The sequence below is a fragment of the Rhinolophus sinicus genome, chromosome 3 (genome assembly GCF_057876585.1).
Source record: "Rhinolophus sinicus isolate RSI-liver-muscle chromosome 3, RSI-T2T, whole genome shotgun sequence".
Taxonomy (NCBI): domain Eukaryota; kingdom Metazoa; phylum Chordata; class Mammalia; order Chiroptera; family Rhinolophidae; genus Rhinolophus; species Rhinolophus sinicus.
In genome coordinates this window covers 158,010,731-158,037,231 of record NC_142503.1, presented here as the reverse complement: position 1 = coordinate 158,037,231, position 26,501 = coordinate 158,010,731, and the positions used below count along the sequence as shown (strand labels likewise).

Genomic DNA, 26,501 nt, shown 5'->3' with positions numbered 1-26,501 from the left:
GCCACTGGTGTCAGCAGAAGGCTAGTAAGTAACCCCAGCCCCCAGCCCCATGCATGGTCAGCAGGCTGCCTGCAGAGCAGCCTTCCTGGGCAGTCCCCTTCCCAGATAGCCAATACCATCGGATGTGGATTTGGGGAAGGGAGCCGGTGGATTTAATATATCAAAGGAGATAAGGACAAAAGCTAATTAGGACTATTCATGAGCCTGGTTGATTGAGAAAGCCCATGCCACCTGAGAGAGAACATAACTGCACTTACAGGAGGCTGGGGGCGAGGAGGATAAAGATGGTGGGAGAACAAGGCAATGGGAAGAAAGTCTGATTTCAATTGTTAAAGCAAGCACTGCTTGCTTCTATTTATTTCATAAAGGAACACCTGGAGAATAATGGCTGTACTGTGCGTGCATCAAATGGCATTAAAATCTCCTAATAAATTAATGAGTGAGAATTAATGGTCGCTCAGTCCAATAAATTGTGTTAATTTTATTTCCATTATAGTAATATCGCAATTACAAGTTTACATTATTAAACCAATATTTAGTTTTCAAAACCTCATTTTAACTGGATTCCCGACGTGAGAAGCTTGAGCCAAATTCTCTCAATTTCATCCACTTCTTACATTTCTCTTCAACTACATGACTACTGTATTCATTGACTTTTTTCTATTAGAATTGTCATTTAAAACTTTATGTCCTTGCAAAGACTTCAAAAAATATATCATTAAATGCTCTCATGTCCATTCAGTTTGAAACGTAGGCTTAAAGGATCTGCTTTCAGGAAGTGTTAAGAAGAGAAAGACTAGGTCACACTCCAACTCTGAGATGCTAAACATCCAGTCATCTCCATGTCGTCAACTTTTTATCGACACTGTTATAGTGTGAGCTAATATATCTAAGGTCTTTCTCATCGAGGAAACCTGAATTTCAGGTTTGCAAATACTAAGCTACTTTTTTACTTCAAAGAGAGAACGCTGGACAGTGGAGTAAAATCCTGCACAGAGGTCACTAGCCCTTTGGTGCAACCTATAAGGGAACAATGCACAGCAGTGCTCAGGTTAGTAAAAGGCAGAAGATAAAGATGGCATTGCCTCATTCTTGTAGGCAACTGTCACCACGTACCAAAAAGCTCCCATGATCATACTGCAGTCCAGAATCTTCCTTTGGATAACAACTCCTGTCTTGTTTGTGGTTTTCCACCGCACATTGACCCCTTCCTCCTCCCACAGAATTAATGGTCTGTCCCCCCTGTCCCTGGACACTTTGTACACTCCTCGGCTGCAGCTTAGGCCCTGTATCTGTATCTTTGGGCAAGTCTGTCTCCCAGACTAGACAAGGAGCTCCTTAGGAACAGGCGCCCTACCTTGCTCATCATAATAGGTATTTAATAAATGATTAATTTATATGAATGAATAATTTAGTAGTGAATGAATGACACATATAGAGAGTGAAACATAACATATCTGTCAAACTCACTGGTTTACAAAACACTTTCACAAGCCTCATCTCATCCTGATTTTTGACAGGTGCAGACCTGAAGACTCTGAGACATTGAGTGAACTCTTAAATCCATCCAGACATTAAAAGAGCAAGCTCCAGGACCTGGAGAAAACCAATGGCTGTCATTATTTTGTTTTCTAACACAGTGACTTCCACAGTATTTAAAAGTCTCATCATAGTCCCCTCCTCCCCCCCAACCCCCCAAAAAATACCACTCCATAGTAGAGTTCCTATTTCTTTTGATGGCTGGGAGTAAGAAAGAAATAGCAGTTGGACACTCAAATAATGCCCTATTAATGTTTCCCTTACTGAAGTGTAAGCTCCTCACAGGCAGGGTCCATTTCAAATTTGTGTCTGCACCCTCACCCCTTGCCTGGAATACTGACTCAGAACTGCCATAGCCAATAAATAATGAATCAACAAACTCCAACTCTGTAACATTTAATTAGGAGCTATGAGCAAGGGGCTGTCTGCAACACACATTGGCTCAAACATTCAACTCCTGGGTGCAACAGCAAGATTCAAGGTTACAAATGTCAAGGGAACGTCAAGAGGCCCCTGGGTTCAGCCATGGCTCCGAGCCAACCCCACAGTCAGCTACCGGTCGTCCTTATGGGCCACTCCTCTTTCCCAGGCCCTGTGTGCAACTCTCCTGGTCAAGGTTAACAGCCTTGGCAATAGGTCCGTCCCCAGAAGGCTGAGAAAGGAGTGTTAAAGATGAGGATCTGTTCCGTTTCTCCCCAGGGTGAGAGTAGCCTGGCAAAGTCCAGGCAGGTAACAGGAGGAGGCTGTGCTAAAGGAAGAGACGCACAGAGAGGGAGGCGATGGCGTGTACAAGAAAATTCCCCCATTTCCTCTGGACTGGGTGCTTCGACACAAGAAAGACAAAATTCCCTTCCAAACAAACCAGGCCATAAGCTGGGTCCAGTTCCCAATGCCTGGGCCAAGGCATGGATCCCATTGGTAGAAGCACACGTTATCAAGGGTCCATCAAAACAGTCATATCTAAGTGTGCCTGGCTTCTTATTGCTGACATAACATGCACACACCTTCTCTGTCCCTCGGTGGCAAGTGCTAAGACTCCATTCTTATAAACCAGCCAGGGAGATACCTGCAGCTTTATTCAGGTACTTAGGCAGGTAAGGAGTGAGATACTGCTACACAACTTGTCGAAGTCCTGGCCACCCTGCCAGACCTCAGCGTATCCTGACAGCCCCTGTGTCAGTGCATCTAAATCAAGCTCTCACCACTTCCTTGCCATGGGTCTCTTTCACATTCTTGGTATCAGTAAGCCTGTATCACTCCAGTTCTCCTGATCACTGAGACAGGTTAGAGCTGGTGTAATAGAGAAGCAAGCATGATCTGGAAGGCCCTAATATACAGCTATAATTGCCAAATGTTACTGTTGCCGCTTATGATTACATAGTAGCCAAAACACGCCTGTCAAAATCTCCTTAGACTGAGGGGTCCTTAAGCCCCAAGGTCCAGACCTGCAGAGTACTTTTAAGCACCCAGTACCCCCACCCACCATACACAGTAGGATAACTCATAAAAGGCAGTGTGGAGAGAGCAGACAATTTGACAAGCAACACAACAGTCTACGGAGCTTAGCAGACAGAACGATATCACTAGCATGAGGCCAGCTAGCCATCTCCCCAAGACGTGGCCTTTCGTTGTCTGCCCACGACCAAAACAGTAGCAGCTGTTGCCAAGGGAGACAAGGTGACCCAGAGGCGTGGGCACAAAATCCGGGGATGGAAATCCATTTTGTCTGGATCCACCCAAGCAACTGGGTTTCCCTAACTGAGAAAAGACTAAAAAAAAAAAAAGTCTGCCTTACCAGTCCTTGCTGGCAAGGTAGTAGATGCCCCCCAGTCCTAACAGGTCATGAGAAAGCCAGGGGGCAAGTTAGCTTGAACACTCAGAAATATTCAAAGCATTCATATGCCTCAAGCTGCAGACAACTGTAAAAGAGAGGAAAAGCAGGCCATAGCTAGGTTCCCCCAGAGGGCAAACTTTTACCAAGGCAGGGGAAAGAGCAAGGCCTCTCCTCCAGGCTGTCACCAGCACACAGACTGAACACTGGCAAACTTACCAACAAAAATTCACACTGCCCTCCACCTCTCCATCCACCCCTGGTCTCCTTAATAGTGCTTTAGCATTCAGCATTCAGCAAAGAACTATTCAGAACCTTCAAAGTAAATAGCAGCATGGGGTGGAAAAAGGAGCACATTGGGTCAGAACCCCATGTCTACAACAGCAAGCATTTTCACCTCTTCTCCAAAGTTTTCTCGACTTTAAAAATGAGATAAACCTTAAAAGCCTAACTGCCTTATCTCTTTTCCAGGAGTTTCTTTCTTTCTTGATTTCACAACACCCTGTGAAAGTGCTCTGTAAACTGTAAAACACTTTACACAGCTGCTTGTTTTATAATTGATACCTTTTTTTTCCTTCTGTTTCAAGCATAAGGCACTTGTCCTTAATGCTCCTGGACAGGTAAGAAGGCAGGTTTCACAAACTCCTCCCCAGGCAGGAGAAGTAGGACATTCATCACTCACTCACCCTACTCACCCACCCACCGTCCCACCCCCGACTAAAGGAGTAAAGAAGAATGAAGAACCAGAGCTGGGACCAGAACCCAGGGCTCAGTGACCATCACATCACACCACCTCCTCTGAAGTCAGTTCTGGCTTGGGATCACACGCCCAGAGCGCACTTCCCAGACAGTACACCGCCTTCCCTCCCCCTTTATTGACTGGATCCACCCAGTTAAAAAAAAATTATTATTTTTTAAGTCAGCGCTCCCACCATATGTGGCATTTATTTCCAGAGAAGGCCTGCTCTGGGTTCCCGGGGACAGATGTTGCTTTGTGCCTGCCTGACAGGGCTGGCAGCCCTTGTACAGCTGCCCCAAGCAGGTGGCCAAGGATGGGGACCACTGCTGGCCCACGAGTAAGGATGACAATCTCTGTGGGACTCAGGCCCTAGGAACAGTCTACTCATGCCTCTGCAGCCTGGGACCCCAAGGACACCCCCCCACACACACACACACACACACACACACACTCCTGTGGTGCAGAGTCAGACTTTACAGGGGGCTGAGAGGGAGAGACAAGAGGCCAAGGTGTCCCCTCATACCCCAATTTCCATCCAGGCGCAGCTAAACTAAGAGAAGGCCCTGGGGAGTGGAGAGAAGTCACTGACCCCTTCTATCAGCCATCTGTGAGCTCCCTCCTAACCTCCCTAGCTAGCGTGTGGTGGAGGATAAAGGAGGTCCAGGCAGATGGCAAAGCGCTTTAGGAAGGAGGGCTCTGCAGGAATGCAAGGGCCGCTTCGAGGCCCACTTTGGGGTGAGTTTTGTTATCTCCTCAGCTCCAAGCCCCCTCTGTTCTGCATCTACCCGCAGTCTCAGACTGAAAGGAGGGCAAAAAGCAGTCGGAGGAGGCAGGGGAGAAGATCCTACTCTCTGCCACTTGTCTCTCATTTGAAAGTCAGAGCATTGCACTGCAACCAAAGTGAATGTGTGCAGAGGGGGCGGGAGACTGGCACAACCAAGTCTAAAAATACTCGATAAAAATGCTAATCCCGAAGGCAAAGAGAGAACGAAGAAGGAATCTGTCAATCACGAAGCTCCCGCTCCTCACCCACAGCCCCAGCTGTACCGACTGCATTCCTGTTGACGAGGAAAGACGTGGGGGGACAGGACAGAAGAAAAGAAAGGGAGAGACACCACCACCTCCACGAGCGCGGGCCGCGGGGGCGGGAGGCGGCGGCGGAGGAGGGGCTCTGGCCCGCGGAGCTGAACAAAGCGGGCCTCAACTTTGAGCCCGCAGCTCCCCGGTGTGGGGGCGGACAATTCCAGCAGCACCCCTCTTTCCCTGAGGTGAAAAGCGAAATGTGAGGTCTGGCGTGAGAATGCCGCGTGGAAACCCCAGGCTCTGAATCTGCGAATGCAGGGAAGGTTTTGTTCAGGGTCTCCTTTCTGTGCGCACTCCCACCTCCCCTTACACACACACACACACACACACCCCTCCCGCTGCAACCCCACCCGGCCGGCCCCGCCGCGCCAGGGGTCTGGGCCAGCGCGCCCCCGGGGTCGCTCGAGCCCCCACCTGGGAATAGTGATGCACTTGGTGTTGACGTTCTGCGTGGTGATGGCCTTCTCCAGTTCATCCAGCTGCCCCGTCTTCTTGAGCTTCTTGACCAAACTCTTGACCGCCTTCTCGCACCACTTCTCCTCCTGCCCGTTCTGCTCGCCCTTCTTCCAGCCCAGCAGGCGCTTCACGATCGGGGGGGTGAAGGGCAGGATGGACGACATGGCTGGGGAGGACGCGCCGGCGGCGAGGGGCGCCCCCGGCGGGGCTGGGCGCGGCGGGACGCCGGGGGCGCAGAAGGGAGCTGGGCCGGGGCTGCCCAAACTTCGCGTCAACTCTCGGCGAACTTGCCGGCGCTCCGGGCCGGGCCTCGGCACTGCAGCCTGCGGGGCTCCCACGGCGTTGAGAAGGACGGTGGGGGAAGCGGGCGGGCGGACGACTGCGGCGCCGGGTCGGCCAGGCCCCGAACGCGGGGCGGAGGCTGCAGCCGCGAGCCTCGGAGTGGCAGAAGAAAGTTTGGGTTTCCGCACGGGGTGGCTGTTTGGGTGCCGCCTCCAGGAAGGAAAGTCCAACCCCCACCCAAACTTTGCTCGCCTCGATCGCTTTGATGCGCAGATGCCTCCGCCTCAGCAGCCTCGCCTCCCAGCTACCCTCCTCCTTCCCCGCTCGCTCGCTCGCTCGCTGGGCCGGCCCGGGCGGTGCGCCGCGCTCCCGCTCCCGCTCCCGCCCGTTCCCAGTCTGTGTTTCATGCAAATCCGCGTGCAGCCTCCTTTCCAAGCGCTGTCACCGCCCCCTTGCCGCCGGGGCTCCCCGCCTTCTCCCCCGCTCCCTCCCCCGCTCCCCGCCACCTCCTCCCCCGGGCGCCCTGCCCGCCCCCAGCCTCCGGGAGGGCGCCCGATCTCCCCCGCCCGGCCTGGAGCACGCCCACGTGGGCGATCCCGGACAGCGGCGGCCCTGGCTGGAGCGCGCAGGACCCCGCGCGGCCTCGACCTGAGTCCGGCCGGCCCCTGGAGGAAGTCGTGGGAAAGGAGCCGCGAGAGGGGCCCCCGGCGCGGAACCCACACTCAGGAAGCTCAGTTGGAGTTGCGGGCCCGAGAGGGTTAGATTCGCAGAGAATGAGCGCCGTACAGCCAAAGGCTGGCGGTGCACCCCTGGGAGGGCCCTGGTCCGAGAGAGGGCGCACCGAAAACCGAGTCCCAGGAAGTCGGGGCGCACACTTGCACGCGCGAGCGCTGGTCCGAGTCAGGGCCTTTGGCCGGTACTGGCGACCCGAGAGCTGTTTTTATTCTTTCAATTTTGAGATCACACTGGCTGAAAGCCCCGAAACTACGTGCAAAGGAGGGAGTTGGGAGGCGGGAGAACTGGGATTCAAAAGTGGACTTTTGGGGACCCCAGTGACTCCTTGAATAATAGCTGGAGCTAGGGGGTCCCTTGCGAATTGAGTGCCCGGTAGAAAATAAGCCTCAAAGACATCTCCTGAGTTCAAGAAGTAAGGAACCAGGTTGCTTTAGAATGTATCTTTCGGAGGAAACATAACAGGGTGTTTGGAATCTTATGATACAGTAAGATCCGAAATTCGATACCCAATAAGTAGATGGAGAGAGAGCTTTGTTTCCAAAGCTGTGAACTCGCAAAAAAGTAGAGCAAAAGGGGAGTACGCGGATAGTTTATGTATTCAAAGTCAGCCTTGGTGGGAAGCACAGAAACACCGGGATATTGAGGAGCTTTGGGGCTTTTCTCCCCATGAGCAGGATTCAGGGGCATCTGCCCACAAAGCCCTCAGCCTCTTTCAGGAGTTAGTTATCCCAGGCCCCCAGGGCCTTTCTCCTGCAGCCCCTCCCCTACCAGGCCTGTAGCCTGGTGTTTAAGGCCTTTGTTTTTAACTGCAGGAAACCCCCCGGGTGAGAAAGAAGTTATCTGCAAACCTTCAAGCCTGGGGAGTTACAGAGCGCTGTGAGGTAGGGCAGAATCCACAAAGCTGGCCCAGAAGCTGCAGGGGTCCCTGCCTTGTCAGAGAGAACCGCCTCCTACAAGCCTGTTGGCTGCTGCCGCTGCTGCTGAGCCTGGCTCTTCACCCTTCCCTCCTTCTAAGTCCCCACTACAAAGACCTTAAAAGAGAACCCCTGAACCCCACCTGGGGCTTAAGTACCTGCTTACTCTTCCTGGCTGGTCCTCTGGCTAACCCAAAGCCACTGTAAGCCTTAGGTTTCACTCCCCACTTCCCAGCTCTCATCAAAAAAGCGAAGGAAGGCAATCCACAGATTGATGGCTTTCTTCCTTCCAGGTACCCAAGTGCTGCCCTCTGATTTAATCTTCGCAAGAGCCGTTGAGGTAGACATTCCTAGGCCTCCCATTTGCAGAGAGATTACAATACTCTGGATTCCAACCAGAAGAGCTGGGATCTGAACCCCGTGCTTTGTGAGGCCTCAGTCCGCAGCCTTGTTACAGTTGTGGAAGGCAAAGATGACATCATTGACAGAGCTCTTTGCAAAACAAAAGTTCTTTACACAGGCACGCTATTGTCACACTGCAAGAAATGTTTGCTCACCTGTAAAATGGGGCTAGAAGTAGTTTTCCTCTCAACCTCCCAGGGTGGTCGTGGGACTCGAACATGAAAAGCTTTGCAAACAGTCAAATGTTGTAAATGAGAAGAACCCCACCTTGGGGCCACTGCTAAGACCATGAAGAGTGGTGCAGGTGACGGAGCTCAGGTCAGTTAGACATGCACTCATTTCTGGGAAATGAAAAATGAAGCTTCCCTAACCTCGACCAGCTCACGGCCTAGAGAAGCATGAAGGGGTGGGAGGTGTGTGTCTGGGAGAAAGGAGCCATTGCATTCGTCATATCCCAGTAATACAATTTTAACCTGAATCAAACCAAGCAGGTCCAACTGTTGAGAGGCAGTCAAATAAAGAAAAAGGTCTTCAAGCTCCATCAATGCCTGGCTGGGCTTTCAATCCTGGCTCTCTCCCTCCCTTCACCCCATGAGCACCTGTTCTCTCAACGGTAAGGACGGAGGGAACGGTTCTTATTGTGCAGAGTGGTGTATCTAGAAAGAGCAATTTTAATTGTTCTCCTCCAATGCAAGACCCTCATTTTATACCGGTAGAGGTGATGTCTGATGAAAGGAGGCGATTTGCACTGTGGAGGTAAAGAGCCTAGAAGAGATCTGAGGATTAAATGTAGTGGAAGGATCTGGTATGTACCTAACCCTCTAAAGTCATGATATTGGAAGGGGCCTCGTTCAGTCCTCTTGTTTTCCTGAGAGGAAGAAATAGTCAGCCGCTAGTTAGTGTAACTAACTAACCATGCTTTCCTGAACTTCCTTCGTACGCTGGCATCCATGTGCCTGGGACCGCTGTACATGCAGCAAAACAGTGCTGGATCCACATGTGAGTCCAACAAGTACGGTTGCTGGGCTAATTCTTTCTCCTCTAGCCTTAGTTTCTCCACAGGAAGAGTTGAGGGAATAAGCCCAGTTTCACAAAGCAGGGAGGAGGGCTGATGAATGGATTGCTCCAGGTGCTAAGAGGACCCTGCATGCTCCCTTGACTTGGGCCGTGAGTGGGTTGGCGGCTCCAGGTGGATAGGAATTCTGTTCTGGAGCCTGGTCTCCCAGGCCCAGGCCTTTGCAGAGGTTGTCCTTGGAAGGGAAACATTAGCCCAGTTAATTTTTCATCACGGTAAGTGCAAAGTTCAAGAGAGGTGGGATGGGGCCGGAGGCTGCGACTCTATTTCCCTGGGAATAGTTAGTCCTATCAGGGAGGAACCACATAAGCGGACTTGCCAAAGGGTTTTCATGTGTTTGGAGCAGCTCCCAGGTAGAACACTGGAAGGAAACAAACACCTGACTTCAATTCTGATTATTTTTCCATTCGCTAAAGGGTGTTTCATCAACAAGTTGTGAATCTAGAAAAAGCATTAAAATGGTTCTGTCTTCATGTGACACAGACATAAAGTGACATCTGGTGAAGGGAGGTGATACGTCTGGAGATACGTTAGGACTCAGCCAGGACTAGAACTCTCATCAGTGTGCCCTCACCTAAGAGAGAGCCACAGTCTTCAGCCAGACCTCTTTCTATATATAGCAGCTTACACACATGAACTCTCCAGAGGCACCAGACAGATCTGAGTTAAACTAGTTCTACCACTTCCAGCTGTGTGACTTGGGGCAAGTCCCTCAACTCCCTGTGTGTCAGTTTCCTCATCCGTATAATGGAAATAATAATAACACCTACCTCTTAGGGTTGCTGTAAGGACTCAAATAACCCGTGTAGAGAGCTTGCCATAAGCCCACAGTAAGTTTTCAGGATTCTATACCATAGAGTACAATGCACAAGTTAGAAACAATAAGTTCTGTGTACACAAAATAAAGGGACTAATCTTAAAAACAGTTCCACATGAAAATAGTAACACAGAGAATGAAGTAAAAAACAATGCTACTCATGAAAAATTACATATACACAAAACAACGATATATGTTGTGAAACAAATCATATAAACAAAAAGATACACATTGAACCACTTCACACCCATTAGGATGGCCATCAATATACGCACGACTTGTGTTCATCTTTTGTTATCTGTATATATTGAGTATTATAATTTTAACACAGTTTTTTCCTTTCTTAAAATGCGTATACTTTATTTTTTGGCACTCTCTGTATATATATAAAACAGAAAATAACAAGTGTTGCTGAGGATGTGGAGAAATTGGAACCCTTCTGCGCTGCTTGTGGGAATATAAAATGATGCACCCACTGTGGAAAATGGTATGTTGGGTCCTCAAAAAATTAAACATAGAATTACCACTTGATCAGCAATTCTGCTTCTGGGTATATACCGAAAAGAAGCAAAGGCAGGGACTGAAACAGATATTTGTATACCCATGTTCATAGTAGCATTATTCATGATAGCCAAAAGGGGGAAGCAAACCAAGTGTCTATTGATGGATGAATGGGTAAACAAAATGTGGGATACGAGGTGTAATCATAAAATACGATGAATGTTTAAATTTTTAAAAATGTATTACAGTAAAAGACACATTGCCATTAATCTCCTTCAAAATACTCTCCCTCACTTTGAACACACTTATCCCATCGTTTTTGCCACTTTCTGGAGCAGTTCTGGAAGTCCTCTTTCGTGAGTGTCTTGTGCTGTCCTGGCTGCCTCGATGTCCTGAATCAATTCAAAACATTTTCCTTTCGTGGTCATTTTGACTTTGGAGAAGAGCCAGAAGTCGCATGGTGTCAGATCCAGTTAATACGTGGATGAGGACATACAATAGTGTTTTTATTTGACAGAAATCGCCATACCAGAAGCAATGTGTGACACAGAGCGTTGTCTCGATGGAGGATGAAGTAAAGACACTCACAAAAGAGGACTTCCAGAACTGCTTCAGAAAGTGGCAAGAACAATGGGACAAGTGTGTTCCAAGCGAGGGGGAGTATTTTGAGGGGAATTAATGGCAATGTGTCTTTTACTGTAATAATTTTTTTTAAAAATTTAAACATTCACCGTATTTTGTGATCACACATTGTATACACACAACAGAATAGTATTCAGCTTCAAAAAGAAGGAAGTCCTATCACATGCTACAACATGGATGAATCTTGAAGACATTGTGCTAAGTGAAATAAGCCAGTCACCAAAAGACAAATACTGGATACTCCGTTTATACAAGGTACCTAGAATAGTGAAATTCTAGAGACAGAAAATAGAATGGTGGTTGCCAAGGGCTGAGGGAGGAAGGAATGGGTAGTGTTTAATGGGTATAGAGTTTTAACTGGGGAAGATACAGTTCTGGAGATGGATGGTAGTGATGGTTACACGATTGAATGTAGTCAATGCCATAGAACTGTACACTGAGAAATGGTTAAAATGATACATTTTATGTTATATATATGTATTTCACCACAATAAAAAAATATATAGGAAAAACTACACATTGAACACAACAGAGTAGGTGTTCGAGGGTGGGAGTGTGGGAATAGAGGATGAGGCTAAACAGGGAAATAACTAAAGGACTTCCTGGATCTGTGATGCTGGAGTCTTGTGTGCTAAGGGAGGGGTACGACTAACCTCACCTGTGCTTCGGAGCCACCTCCGGCCCAGTGATCATGACAGCTCACATTTGGAGAGCGCAGACAAGATTATTTAAAATGCCTGCCTCATGGGAATATGCAGGCTCGGCTGTTGCCTGCATCTGACAGCTAAGGGAACTGAGGACTCCGGGACTCACACCATTGGGGGGTCTGCTCTACACCAGGCTCTGGGCCCAGGACTTCAAGGAGAGGTTCTTGTTTCTCGTTCTCACAGTCACCACAGGACGGTTGATATTGTTGCCGCTTCACAGAACAGGGTCCAGAGACGCAGAGAGTCCAGCCACTGTTGTCCAGATTGGACTGCTGACCCCTGACTGCCAGCCCAGTGTGGGCCCCTGTCCCCAAAACCCCCCTGCAGGGTTCCCGGTGTAGATTACAGAATGTCCCTGGGAGAAGGGGGCTATGACAGAGGACTTGGGTGTAGGCACTGTCCAAGGAAGGTACTGAGAAGGACCACGTTGGACTTGGGGTTGGGGACAGCCACCTGCAGCTGTGTGTAGCCTGAGGCACAGGGCCAGGGCTGGGGGAGGACAGGATGGGCCTGTGGGCAGGCAGGTGGAGCCCAGGGCAGGGTTCACAGGGCTATTTTGAGTTCTCCCACAGGAGCTCCTTCCCAGCATTCAGAAATTGAAGGTCTGGGATCCTGGTAGGTATGAGGGAGGGTGTGTGTGTGTGTGTGTGTGTGTGTGTGTGTGTGTGTGTTTGTGTGTTTGATTTTACCATTTGTGTATGTCCTAGTGTGTTGGTATACCTCTCTGTAAATACAGATGTTGTTGAAATTTAGGTGTGTGTGTGTTACATGTCTCTTTCTGCTCCTGCCGCTGAGATCTGTCTTGTTCAGATCACATTACTTCACAGAGTGCAGCCCTAATTGTTTAAGTAAAATGGGTATATATTGTGTAAGTTTTCTCCCTGTCTGCACAGGTTTTTGTCTTTGCATCGATAATGTATATATCTTCACAGAGGTCGCTGTATTTTCCCTTTTCTATTTTCTGGGACAATCAGACTCACAAATAAAGGCAGCCTTTGGCTAAGGCCCAGAATCTCCCTCAGTCCAGGTTCAATGTGCCATATGGGCCTAAAAAATAGTAGTTGGAAAATTGTTGGTTCATTACAATTGTATTTATTTTTAAAAGCACATGCGCCTATGGACAGCCACCAAAGCATGGTGTCCTGCAATGAAAATCTACTTCTACAATGGCAGTGAGATTATATGCCTTTAAATCATCTTTAATATATTGGCGTGCGTTTTTTACCTTAAAAATGAATAGAGTATACTCTATCAAAGTTACACCTCAATTTAAAAAAAGGTTTTAAAGAGAGAAAGGCAAGGTGTAGGGTGAGAGTGGAGTGGGGTCTCTGCAGTGTGAGGAATGCGGGTGGATTCTGGAGAGCGGCAGGGCCGAGGCAATGGTTATCTGGACTGCACAGTCAGCTCTGAGAGGGTTGCTGGTGCGCCAGGAGGCCTGGCCGTGCTTCTGTGCTGTCAGTCGCTGGGTGTGCACAAGAAGAAGCAAGCATTCTCCCCTCTCAAAAATGACACACACGTCTAGAATACTCTGCATCTTATATACAGCCCAGCATCTGGAAACATCCTGTGATTGACGCAGACTTTAAAGGGATGAAATAAAAGTTAGAGAGACAAGGGAAGCTGTCCCTTTCCCCGGGGATTCAACCTCAGCAAAAGGAGGGACGCCAGGTTAAAGACAGAAGAGATTGGTGGTGGATGTTTTTGTTATAAAAGTAACATGTTTCCTTCGTAGGGACATTTAAATGTTTTTATAATGACATCAGTTCTTTAAAAAAGACTATCTGCAATTGAAATGGCTCGGATGACCTTTGAAAACATAATGCTAAGCAAAGAAACAGGTCACAAATGACCACAATTTGTGTGATTCCATTTCTAGGAAATGCCCAGAATAGGCCAATCTATAGAGACAGAAAGTAGATTTGGGGTTGCCAGGTGCTGGGTGGGGGAGAAGGCGGGGTGGGGAGTGACTTCTAGTGGGTACAGGGTTTTTTTCTGGAGTAGTGAAAATGCTCTAAGACTGACTGTGGTGAGGGTTGCACAACTCTGAATATACTAAACACCACTGAATTGTTCACTTTTCAATGGATGAATTTTATGGTATGTGAATTTTATCTCAAGAAAGATGTTTTTTAAAACAATAATAATGGCTAATACATATGGAGGTCTTAGGAATGCTAGGCTCTGTTCTAAGCACTTTACATGGATTAGCTTAACTAATTTAACTTTTATAACTGCCTGTAGTGGGTGTTATTATCATCCCCTTTCTGGAAGAAGATTCTGAGGCGTGGTGAGGTGACATCAGTGAGTGACCTCACTCAATGGTCCTGCCAGACAGTTCTTGCTCTTCACCATGCTGGAGACAAACAACAATCAGGAACTAGAAATAACCCTGCTGCAGTCACCTGCTTTTTCCTTGAACATACCGTGAACATCTTTCTGTGTCAATAAATATACATTTACTACCTTATTTTGAACACCTGTGACACATTCTGTCACATGGAGCTATCATAATTTACTAAACCAGTTTCCCACAATTGGGCATGTCGGTTGCTTCCAACCGTATTTGGTATCCTAACAGTGCTGCTTTAAACATTTTTGTACATATGCATTTTTATATATCTCTGATTATTTTCTTAGAATAAGTCCCTAGAAGAATAGCTACTTTTGATGCCATTACCAAATGGCGTCCTGAAAAGCGATTTTACCAACCTATCCTCACCCTACCAGCTATATAAAGTGAGATTGCATCTGTGGCAGAATCTTTTCTTATTGTCTCCCTTAGTCATCAATAGCTCCATTCAAGGGGCCCAGAGAGCTTTGTTTGTTTGTTTATTTGGTTTTCTTCTTAAATCAGCAAATGAAAAAGTGTCTATGCTGAAAGATCTCTCAGCATGGAGCAGAAAGCTAGCTGCCTGCCCTAAGGTGAGGACCCATAGGGTGTTATTGTTGGCAGGCAGTATATGTAACCATGGATTTGATACATTTTTCAGACCTCTCCCCCGGCCCTCCCCTAGGTGTTGGGGTTCTCCAGAGCCAGGTGTATGCCTCTTTTCTTCTACATCCTCTCCCTGGGTGATCTTTTACCCTTGAGTCTCATCTACCCTTTATAAACTGACTCCCAAATCTGCTTGTCCAGCCAAACTCCTCTCCAGAGGTCCAATCTCAAACTGTCGCCTGGGTGTTCAAGGCCCACAGCCACCTTGAGTTAGTGTTCAGAAGTGAACTCATTCGCTTCCTCCACGAACCTCCTTCTTAGTCCTCCATCCTCCAGGGGGCATCACCGTTGTCTACAGTCACCCAACCAGCGGCCTAAGACACTCCTCCCTTCTCTCACTCCCATATACACCTGTCACCAAACACTGTGGAATCAACCTCCTCATCACCAAGCCTCCATCTTAATTCAAGCCCCTATCACTGCTCACCAACAATTATTACAAAAATTTTCTGATGTCTGTGCTCTCTACTTGCTGCCAGAGTGAGCATGCTAAAGCACAAAGCTAATCTGCATCTCCCCTCCTTTAAAAAAAAAGGCTTTCAGTGATTTGCATTGGCTACAGTAGTGCTGTCCAATAGAAATACAATGCAAGTGACAGGTATCATTTTAAATTTTCTTGAGGCCGCATTAAAAAAAGGGGAAAAAAAAACCCAGGTGAAGTTAGGTTTAATACTTTATTTAACCCATCGTAGCCAGTATATATCCTTTCAACATGTAATCAGTATAAACAAAGTATCTCTACCGTACATTCTTTTTTGTACCAATTCTTTGCAATCTGTTGTATGTCTTACACTTACCTCTCAATTTAGACTGGCCACATGTCAAATGCTCAGGAGCCACGTGTGGACGACACGAGTCTAGAGAGTGGCATCCACAGTCCTTCCTAGGCCTTAGACGGTGCTGAGAAATGGGACCCGGCCTCTCTCTGCCTCATCTCTCTTGCAGGGTCACATCACATCTGCTCTCCAGCAAATCACAAAGGTTCCTGATTTTTCCATGCCGCGGTGCCTTTGCTCATGCCACTCCTTCTTGCCATCCATGTCCTCTGCACCCCCTTCAATCCCTACGTCCTACCTCTTCAACCAGATGAGCACCCCTTCCTCATCGAGGACTAGGTTCCAGCCTCACCCCCTCCATAAAGCCTTTACTGCTCCATCTCCCCACTACCCTCCTCAGACCTCGATGCTAATACCTAAAACCCAGTAGTGCACTTATTTGTTTATTTAACTGGTCCATTACCCTGGATTTTAAGTCCCTTGTGGTCAAGGAGCTTGTCTTGTTCTTCTATCCCCAACACCTGTGCCGGAGCACATCAAAGGTTCTTAATAAATGTTTGGCAGATAAATGAATTAATAATCAGGAAACTGAGGCCAGAAAGATTAAGTGATGTGTCCAAGGTCTCATAACTAAAATGTGACATCCTGACTCACATGGCAGACTCTCAACCCAGTGCTCATTTGGACGCTGGGCTAGGGGGTGACAGAAAGCCTGGTCTGCAGCATGTGCGCATAGAAGGATTTACGTGAAGATTGGTTTTAGGTGCCAGGTGCTAAAATCCACGCCACCTGGACCACAATCCTGCTGTTTCCAGTATGGATTCCGTTTGAGTGGCACTATATTTTACTGCCCTCAGCTTATTCCTAGGACATGACAGGAATTGAAAGACTCCTCGGTGCATGGTGCAGGATGACCCACCGGTCTCCTTCAGGCTGGCCTCACTCACAGACACAGAGGATGGCAGTGACTGAGGGAAGCATGACCTCTGCCTGCAAAGTATCTGAGGTGCTGGTAGCCTGGTTAAGTGGCAGGAGAACTGACTGAGAGAAGTACTAGGGGTCTGGAGGGTCCGGTTCTGTCCATGGACCTGATCCCAACGTGCATGTTATGTACAATCCCAGTCACAGTTTCTTCGTCTGTAAAATGAAGGGTTGGACCAGCCTTGGGTACTGTAAAGACACGGCTCAAGTATCCTCCTTAGCATTACTCATGGCAGACGCTGCAAGTAGATTACTGAGTTCTTTCCTGCCTTGGACTCCTTTAAACTCAGTCATGGAGCTGTTATTCTTCTAGTTGAAGCCTGTTTGCCTTTGTGCCTCTTCTAGCTCTGACCTTCTAATTCCGTCCTAGAGACACATTCCTTTGGTCTTTGGGAATCCCCTAACTAGAGGCAAATGACTGTGGGAGAGTAACACCTCAAGTTCTTGTCAGCTTTAATCAGCTGCTAAACTCTCAGGGCCTGATCCTGCCAAGGCCACCCAGGAGGCCCAGGAGAGACGGCAGGAGAGGACATGGTAGCAGGGAAGGAAGCCCAGCGCCCACTGGGGTGCCAGGACACACGATTTCACTTTCTTTTGTGAGCTGTTGGGCCCAGTGTTTGAGGATCCATTGTGGGCACACTTGCTCAGGGAGCTTTGTAGGAGAAATGCCATAAGAGAAGACCCTGGCTTTCTGCCCTTGGGTAGCATGCCGTTTAATTTGGGAGCCAGAAAATAAGAGTTCTGTTCCCACTGACTTGACTAAACCAAGCAGGAGCTCATCTATTAATATCTAATTAATGGATATGTCACCAAATGTCCAGGACAGCATCTGGCACAAAGCAGTCTCTCAATACGGAGTTGAATGAATGAATGAAAAATGAACATATACACACTAACAAAAGAACACTCCATCCTTGAAGCTTAGCTGTGTAGGGTGGAGTTGAGCTCCCAGCCAGCATGGACTCATATTTTCATACATAGTTCTTTCCCTTTTCCCTTCAGATTTTTCCAAGTGAGGCCATGTTACCTTAACTTAATGTCTAAAACACACACAATTATACACTCCCCCTCAAACTCAAACCCCACTTTCCGTGGTTTTGTGGTGTATGACACATTCATTAAGTGTATTTTTGCCATCGTTGTTATTCTTTAAACAGAGCCAGGCTGGTTTTAAGTAGGAATGTGTTACCCATACAATGTGTCTCCTTGGGGCTGCACCAGGAAATTCTAAAATCCCTTTGTGGAATTGCATCTTCTGTGAAATTAGGGGTTCCAGGCCCAGCATTCCATTCGGTTCAGGGCTAGGAACTGATCTTTCTGTGGCAAACTTATCCAGCAGGGTCGGTCAGCACCAAGGGGCAGTCTACACCTGGCCAGATGTGGAAGCTCCAAACATAAATATTAATTATGAGAGGGAACAACATGTTTTTATTTTGCTGTCCCTTTAAACTAGAACTGAGGAAGGTTGCTGAGCCCACCCCCGTTCTTCTCCCCCCCCACCCGTGTGTGTGTGTGTGTGTGTGTGTGTGTGTGTGTGTGTGTCTGCGCGTGCATGCTGGGCTGGCACAGATTCTCTGCCCACATCCCAACACAGTATTGTTTGGACTGAGTCCTCTCCTGGGAAGTGGGCACACTTCATTCAATTTAGGACATGGATGGAGCACTCAGTATGTGCCCCCTTGGCAGACTGGGTGACTCAGGAGGCAGAACAAGTAGGCACTTAGGCCAACAGCAAATCCACCCTCCCTCCTGCCCCACTCCCAGCCCAAGGAGAAAAGTTCAGCTTCCTTGCATTCATCCAGGATTTTGCAATCAGAATCTCTAGAAGGAGCTATTTTGAGCTTAGCACACATGAATGGGTGGCACTTTTTCAGGCTGACAGGTTTAGAACTGTTTCTGTTTGAGTTTCTCATGAGGGGCCAGGTCTCTCAGGCCGTCTCCGGGTCTTCCCCCAGCCCTGTCCCATTGGCCATCCCTGTGGGAATGCAGAGATGAATCAGACACCATCTCCAGGGTGTGGCCCACACAGTGAAACAACCACAGCTCTCCAAGCCTGAGCCCATTGGTCTAAAGCTGGTAAAGAGGAGCAAGGGATTCCTGTGACCAGGCTGCCCGGACACCACAATTCCAGAGACCTGGACAGAAGCCCTAGGTAGTACCCATGTTCCTTGGACCAACACAGTCACTTCCAGGGGCCAGAGGTGGCATCCTAGAAACATTCTGCTGAAATCAGGAACATTCTGCTGCCCTAGGAGTCAGGGGCTAAAGTTCTTATCCCAGCTCTGCCAGGAATCCCACTGAGATCTTAGGTCCAAGAGTCCTTGGTAAACGTAGACCCCATGTTCCCATGGTTTGATGATCGACTCCCATTGCTAACTCAACAGCTTCTCTGAGAGCCAGGTCCTCACCTTTAAAATGATGTAATAAACACAGCTGCGAGTAGATGTGAAAGCCTTTGAAAAGCTACGTGGTGGTGGCCAAGATGCACTGCTTTTGTCTTCATTTCTCTTTCCCCCCACCTACCTGACTCCTGCTTCCTCAAAATCACCTCAGTACTGTGCCAGGCACTGAGCTAAGTTACACATAACCCCATTTACATAAGCGCTCCTTAAGCCCCTCCCCTGGTCCCAGGGCCTTCCTACGAAAGATCCAACTCCAGAAGTTAAAGGAATTCAGTTAAATGTGGGGAACATCAACCAGGTGGTGATTCCAGCACCCATTTTACAAAAGGCCTGAGGATAAAGCAGAGTGCCCTCTTCTAAGATATCTTTCTCTTTCCTCGAGAGCCAGTGGGAAGAGACAGAGACCGTGGAAGACAGTCTCTGCCCTTGGAGCTCCTTCGCCCTCGTCCCCAGGAACAGGTGGGTTCTGCCAGCCTTCCAGTGGGACTCATCGACCAGGGACAAAAGTGTACCCAGGCTTGAGATGGAGGGTGTGGTGCCCCGAAAAGTAGGTTTTGGATTTTGCTGACCTGAGGCTAACACTCCACTTCCCATTTATCTTACCGGGTTAAGACACAGTTCCAGTGTGAACTAATTTCTCCATCTCTGGGCTATGCTATGGCAAATAACTTACTTATGAGTAATGTGGCCATGTTTGTACAGAGTTTATTTCGATAAGAAAAACAACCCCAGGCCTCATGGGAGGGGCCTCTGGGTTTCCTGGGCCTGCCGGGAGGGCCAGGCCTTCGGGTTATTGAGGGTGGACTTGGAGGGCTGCTGAAAATCTCACCTGCCCCAGATCTCTCAGACCCTGCTGCTGGGAGTAAAGGTGAGGGAAGGAACAGAGGAGGGGGGACCAGAAGGCTGGGAGTTAGATACTGAGTGCAGCTGTGTCCCTCTGTAGTTGTGTGACTTTGGGTGAGACACTTCCACTCTCTGAGCACTAGCTCCCCCTCTGTGAAAAGGGGTAATAATTACAGTGTCCACCCAACGGAACGGTTGTGGACATTAAAGACACTTTGTAAGGGAGATCACCTTGTAAACTGCAGAGGGCACTGCACAGGTTAGTTATTAATTAATGTCTGGATTAAGGCCGTGTTCTCAGGCCACTCACACCAGTGCAATGGGCACAATGCCAGAATTCAAAGGCCTGGGTCCAAGTTCCACCAGTCATGTGACTTTGAGTCTCTTCACCTCCCTGAGCCTCAGTGTTCTCCTCTGTGAAGTGGGAACAGTCAGTCATTCCTCCACTATATAATCTTCAAGGCTCTGACTTGCCTGGCTTGAAGGGAAGCTAGATATGAAAGTGGTTTGCAAAATGCAATACATACAAATGTGAGATGAGTACAGTGCTAAGTTATTCAAAAGGTTGTTCATCAGCCAACCTGTCAAATGCTTAGTGAGCCAGACACTGAGAGTACAGAAATCAAGCTGGAGGGAAGAAAAAGGAGGGCTGCGTGTGAAGAATGAACTAACAACACACAGAGGCTGGCTTGCGCTAAAGCTGGCTTAGGGTGTCACTTGTCCTCCTATTTGACACAGTCCTGTTTTACCTGTAACACTGTGAACAATGCCTTAACTCCGGCACTTGTTTTCAAACTTCTTTTTTTAAAGCAGACTCCATTTGATAAGTAAAGAGTTAAATAGAAAGGTAGGTCAGAAAGCAAATCTGCTCTGGCTGAAACGGGGGAAGGTCCAGAGCCAGGGCTACCCAGCACCCCAACCCCATCCTCCCACCCATCTCTCTCCGCAGTCCTGCTCCTCGGCAGCCCTGAGGCCCCTCCTCCAAGGGCTGAGTGCCTGCAGCTCTGAAAACACAGCCTGTGCACCCCACAGACACTCTCAGTAGGACACCTGGGCAGGTGTTCACAGAAGTGTTATTTGTGATGATGAAACTGGAAACAACCTACATGTCCACCAGCAGGAGAAGGGGTAAACAGATGGGGATCAATGTATGCAGTGAAACTAACTTTGGTTCCGTGAGAGGGAATGAAGGAGAGCTACACGTATCAATACAGATTGAACTCATCCATGTACTACTGAGCACAAAACGCAAGTTGAAGAATATGTCATTACAGTGCTATGTTATTAGTGTTATATATTATTTGTATAAAAATCTACAGATATGCAAAACAATATTGCATATGCTTAATGATACACATACATGTAGTTAGAGTATAAAGCTGTGCATGGGAAATGATAAAACTTCTAGAGGAAAATGTAGGAGAACAGCTTCATGACCTAGGGGCAGGCGAAGATTTCTTAAACAGGGTACAAAAAGAACTAGCCATAAAGATTTGATAAAATTTAAAAATTGATATATTGGACTTGATTAAAATTAAGAACTGTTCATAAAAAGAGACAATGAAGAGAGATTTAAAAGCAACACAGAGGGTAGGAGAAGATATTGGCAATACAAATAGCTAAGGACCTCATCCAAATTAGATAACAAATTCCTCCAAATGAATAAGAAAAAGATTATTCAATTTTTTTAAAAAAATCTAACTTGAATGGGCTCCTTATAAAAGAGGATGCCCAAAGGCTACTAAGCATGTAAAAAAGGTGTTTTACATCATTAATTATCAAGAAAGTGCAAATTAAAATATAATATAATGCCATACCACTACACACCCATTAGGATGGCTAAAATTTTAAAGATTGACAACACCAAGTATTAACAAGGGTATAGGTCAACCAGAGCTCCCGTACATTGCTGGTGGGACTGCAAATTGATGCCACCATGGGAAGGTATTGACTGTGAAGGGCATGAAGGAAACTTCTGGAGTTCTAGAAATATTCCATATCTCAATCCAAGTGGTATTTACACAAGCGCATTCATTTGTAAAATTCATCAAGCTGTATGCATAAGATTTGAGCACATAACTCATGTTGTACACTGATTAAAAACTTATCAAACAAAAAGATGTGTATGGGAATGAAAATTGCTAAGTTCAGGAGAAGTACCACCCACATTCAGAAGTGTTTCTTATGCGGGGAGGGAGAAATCACCTTGAACAGCTTCATGGAGAAGGTGGGCTTTTAATTGGACCTTCAAGAATACAGATGGGGCAGAGGTCCTACCAGGAGCACAGACTAGACAGAGAGAAAGCACAAGAGGTACTTAGGGAGAAATAGTCTGTTCCAAGAGCAGAAGATTCAGATTATGTCTGGCAGAGGGGAAAGAAACAGCTTGGCATGGTAGACAAAGGTGGGACTTGGGCCTAGGAGTCTAAGTTCAAATCCTAACTCCACTACCGCCAAGCTGTGTGACCTTGGGGAGTCACTTCACCTCTCTGAGTCTCAGTTCCTCCTTTTGCAAGATGGAAAGTGCTATGAAATGATGCATCTAAGCTGCCGAGTACAGTGGCTGACACATAGTACTCAAGAAACACAAGTGCTCCCATCGCGATCATTACATTAAGAAACTCTCCTAACAAGATGCTACAATGGGGCACTAGCTATCTTTACCTCAGCCGAAACCCTAAAGGCCTGAAATAATGCAGTAGGTGCCCCAAACCCCCAGATCCTAAAGCAAGGTCCTGGGCCATCTAAGGGACCGTGGAACATTCTGCAGCACCTACACGATAACAGAGAGTGGCACTGAAAGAGGACAGTTGTGAGAAATTCTTTGAAGAGAGCTGCAAGTATGTCGTATGTTCCCTGACACACAGGAGAAGGGGAGATGTGTTTCAAGAGGGTGCTTAGAGAGCTCGGTCGAGTTTGGAGGACTCGGGGACATATTCCTGTGTAATCTAACAGTAAGGAGCTAGTTGGATGGGCTGGAGCAAGGAGGCAGTTGCCCTGGGAGGGAGCCCCCCACTGTTGTCTGGTCAAGGGCATCCCGATTGGGGTCTCCTCAACTGGATTCCACTGCAGACAACACCTGAAAGGGGGAAGGGACTCTAATAGAGTGGTGGTCAGCTGAAAGCCCAGGGCTGAGGGAGGAGTAAGTAACAGAGGGGAGAGAAGCAGGGTGCCACAAAAGATGGTGGACTCCAGAGTGCCACCACACCCCTCACTGGTGACCTTTCCTGCCCCTCGCCTCTCTTCCACCCCTGTGGCAGCCCTGCAGGGGCCAAAGCAGCAATGGGCTGGGAGGGGGGAGCAGAGGTGGAATGAAGAAAAGTGAGTGTGGCTTCCAGTGCCATCTGAAGCCTATAGTAGGCCGACATGACAGGAGGTTTAATTAGATAAAAGCATGGAATTTTGATATCAAACTAGATTTGATTTTCTGTTTATTGAAGTGAGACTGTCTTGAAAACTAAAAAGGCCCAGGAAAGCTATAAGGCCTGCTTGCGATTTTATTTGGGGATGAGAAGAAAGAGAGCAGTCTAAAAAAGACAGGAAAGAAATACAGTTGACTTCTGTTTGCATGTTGAATCCAGCTGGAACCATAAAATGGTTACATCTGTGTAAAAGTGCCTGGCACATACTAGATGTACCTACTATTTCCTCTGGACCCTGGGAGTAGCTGCTTCCCAGGCCCTCTTGGCCTTGCTCCATGCCCAAGAAGCGCCTCGCACTCCCAGGAAGGCCTTCCTGGAGGCTGAAGGCTGACAGGGAAAAAAATTCCCCTGCAAAATGTTGCCTCAGCCTCTGGAATTTACACTTGCCCCACTGCTGTCTGCTGAACATTCTTGCCTGAAATTCCAGCCGAACCATGAAACAACTGCTCTGTGAAGGCCCTGGGACTGGCAGGGGCTGGCAGGCCTCTCCCAACTTCCGAATTGCTGTCAGAGGCTGTGACCTCACTTCCTTAGCCGGCTCCAAGGTGGGCCTCCTCAGCCGTCCTGGATGCTATGTGGGCAGGAGGGCGGTGTCTTGGGCTCCTTGAGGGCCTGGCTCAGACTACTGTGGGCCGCTGAGCAGGGCTTGGTTAGGCCACAGGAGAGTCACACACCTGTGCCCTTGTTCTAAGTTAAATGCAGAGGAAATTCCCTATTCCAGGAGAGTTGGGGGAAGTGGATGTTCTATGAGCTCAGCTTTCTGGATAAGTAAAAAGGAGGAAAGGAGTGGTCATTTATTGAGTGCTTACTGTGTACCAGGCCCTACACGAGGGGCTTTGCACGGGCTGTCGTAGACTCCTAAAAGCAAGCGAGTGAGATGGATATTATTATTCCCGTTTTACAAATGAGAAGGAAGGATGCTCCAGAAGTTAGAAAACTAGCAAGTGGTGGGGCTGCGTTTTCCACTTGTCCTTTCCTCAGCATTATACTATTCCAGGTATAGTAACCTTCTCACATTAACATGCTGCACAGCAGTTGTAAATTCAGTGGCTTCCAATATTTTTTTCCCCGGAATATCATATTGAATGGAGTATATGTCGTGCTAAGAGACAAGGGCTGGGGTCAGTCTGCCTGAGTTCTACTGTTTATGAGCCATGTGCCCATAGAAGAGTTACTTAACTTCTCTGAGCCTCGCTTCCTTATTTGTGAGGAATAATACTCACAATAGTGCCTTCTCTATAGAACTGTGAAGGTGACACACGATCATGCTCTGGAAGTCCTTCGTCCTGGCTCGGCGTGTTGTATGTGCTCAGTAATTGTTACTTGGAATTACTCTTATCACCACCTAGTGAGGGGATGGGATAGACTATGGTGACCTCATGTCGACAGATGATTAAGAGTCTAAGGTTCAAAGGTTAGATGATATCCAAGGTCACACATGGTCACTGAAATGTCCCTAATCCAGAACCTGTGTCTTGGCAGGGTGCTAGCCCCCTCAAGGGTCACCTGTCCCCTCTGGAGACCTCCCAGGGGTTTCCAGGCATTTGCCAACACTCTCCCTTCACAGCCCGCACACAGGGGAAGGCACTGAGCCATGTGCGAAGACGGAGCCGGATGTGTAGGTGGCCGGTGCTGCAGGCTCCCAGAGAATGCTGGGTCTGTGTTCTGTCCTCTGGGGAGCAGTGTGCAGCGGTGGGAAGAGGTAGCTGCTTGGAACTGACAAAAAGCACAGAAGGCTCTGTAGGCATAAAGGTCTCCCCAACTCCTCTGCTCCAAGCCCTGTGAGGCTCCCTCTGCCCTTAGGAAAAAGTCCTTCACAGAGTTTCCCATCATGTTAAATTTTTATGCAGCTCCTTCCCAATTTGATCCCCTGAAGCCTTCTATTGAGCTTCTCTATCCCTTGTCTCCCCAGTTGCCTAAACACAGTGAGTGTTTAGGAACACACTCACACTTGCACAGCGCCAGCTCAGCTCTCGCCAGGTCAGGCTGGGGACCTCCCTCTCGTTCTCAATTCCACACATCTGGGCATCTGGACAATTGCTGGCCCGGGCTCTGGCAAATCGACAAGCAGAGGAACCCAGCTCATTCTGAGTAAAAATAACCTGTCAAATCAATTACAGTGGCAGAACCAATTAGGGTGACCACAGGAGAATAAATATGCAGTGTTTAGCTTAATCATCTTTCTGTTCCAATGACACTCGGCAGGGCTGCATGACTAAGGCAAATGACTATTATATAAGTGATATTTTTATTCGTTGCTCCTTCTCATCAGAAAGAGAAGCCGTTACATTTCCTTTTCCTTCTAAGTGGAAAACAAGAAGAAAGAAAAAAAGAAGATCGTCTCTGAATTTGCAGGGGTAAGAAAGTCTAGAACCCTCTATTGTGAATACATACATGTGAAACTACTTGTTAGCTATGTGACCTCAGGCAAGACACTTTCCTTCTGTAATCCCCCATGTGCAAAGGAAGAGATTTGGACGTGGTGATCTCTAAGGGCCATCCTTACAAATTCTAACTTTCTGTTACCTAGGACAACTTTGACCCTCAAATCCTGCTCAGCCATGGCAGGGGGTTATTTATCTTTGAGTTACCCTGTTGCTCCTTGTATGGTATCTGTACACTGAGATTCCCCATAAATACTTGCTGAACTGAATCAGTTGGTTCACTCTTTATTTCAAAATTTCCTGTCTCTAGGACACTTGCTAGGCACTACAAGACGAATAGCCAAATGACAGAATGAAGAATGTCCTCCATTTGAGGGAAGCTAGGTATGTCTCTGAGAAGTGCCATTATCTTATGCGATAGGATTAGATGACTGTCATAGGCTTAGAGAAGAAGGATATTTCTAACCCTAGGATGATCCTGAAGTACTTCCTGGAGGAGGTGAAATTTGAGTGGGACCTTGAATTCTGACAGATCAATTAGATGAAAGATACGCTAGAGCAGGGGTGTCCAAACTGCGGCCCGCAGGCCAACTGCGGCCCATGATCCATTGTTAATTGGCCCACAGCAAATTCCAAAAATATATTTAGTTTACTTAAATAAACCAGGTGAGGCAATACGTACTTCACCTCGAGTGAGTGGCCCGGCTGTTTGTGTATTTTACTGCATATGACCCTTGGTGAAAAACGTTGAAAAAAGTTTGGACACCCCTGCTCTAGAGGTAGGAATGGCCTATGCAGAAGTGGGGAGGGAGAAAGCTTGACAGCAATGAGCGTTTGTGTTGGAAAGCAGAGAAGAATAGGTATCTTGGAACCAGACTACGAAAAACTCTGGAAGCTGGGGTGGAGGAGGGTGGTGTCAATATCCTGGATGCGATGGGAGAGGAAGGTGGGACAGAGTTTATAAGAACATCACTT

The 26,501-nt window shown here is 47.7% G+C and overlaps 1 protein-coding gene and 1 long non-coding RNA gene across 3 annotated transcripts in view; one reads left to right on the top strand and one right to left on the bottom strand.

The window, feature by feature from the left end:
* Positions 1 to 6,358, bottom strand: part of SMAD3 (SMAD family member 3) — a 115,993-nt gene extending 109,635 nt beyond the window's left edge. For both annotated transcript variants that reach the window (XR_002136829.3, XM_019725614.3), the window contains exon 1: positions 5,607 to 6,358. Coding sequence is in view for 1 of the 2 variants with exons in the window: in XM_019725614.3 (XP_019581173.1) it covers positions 5,607 to 5,812 (206 nt within the window). In the remaining variant the exon portion in view is untranslated. The remainder of the gene's footprint in view (positions 1 to 5,606) is intronic.
* A 605-nt stretch (positions 6,359 to 6,963) lies between these two features.
* LOC141570760 (uncharacterized) lies at positions 6,964 to 8,522 on the top strand. The gene is made up of 2 exons (XR_016020570.1): positions 6,964 to 7,546; positions 7,873 to 8,522. It is a non-coding gene; the product is annotated as an uncharacterized LOC141570760 (long non-coding RNA).
* Positions 8,523 to 26,501: the final 17,979 nt, after the last annotated feature.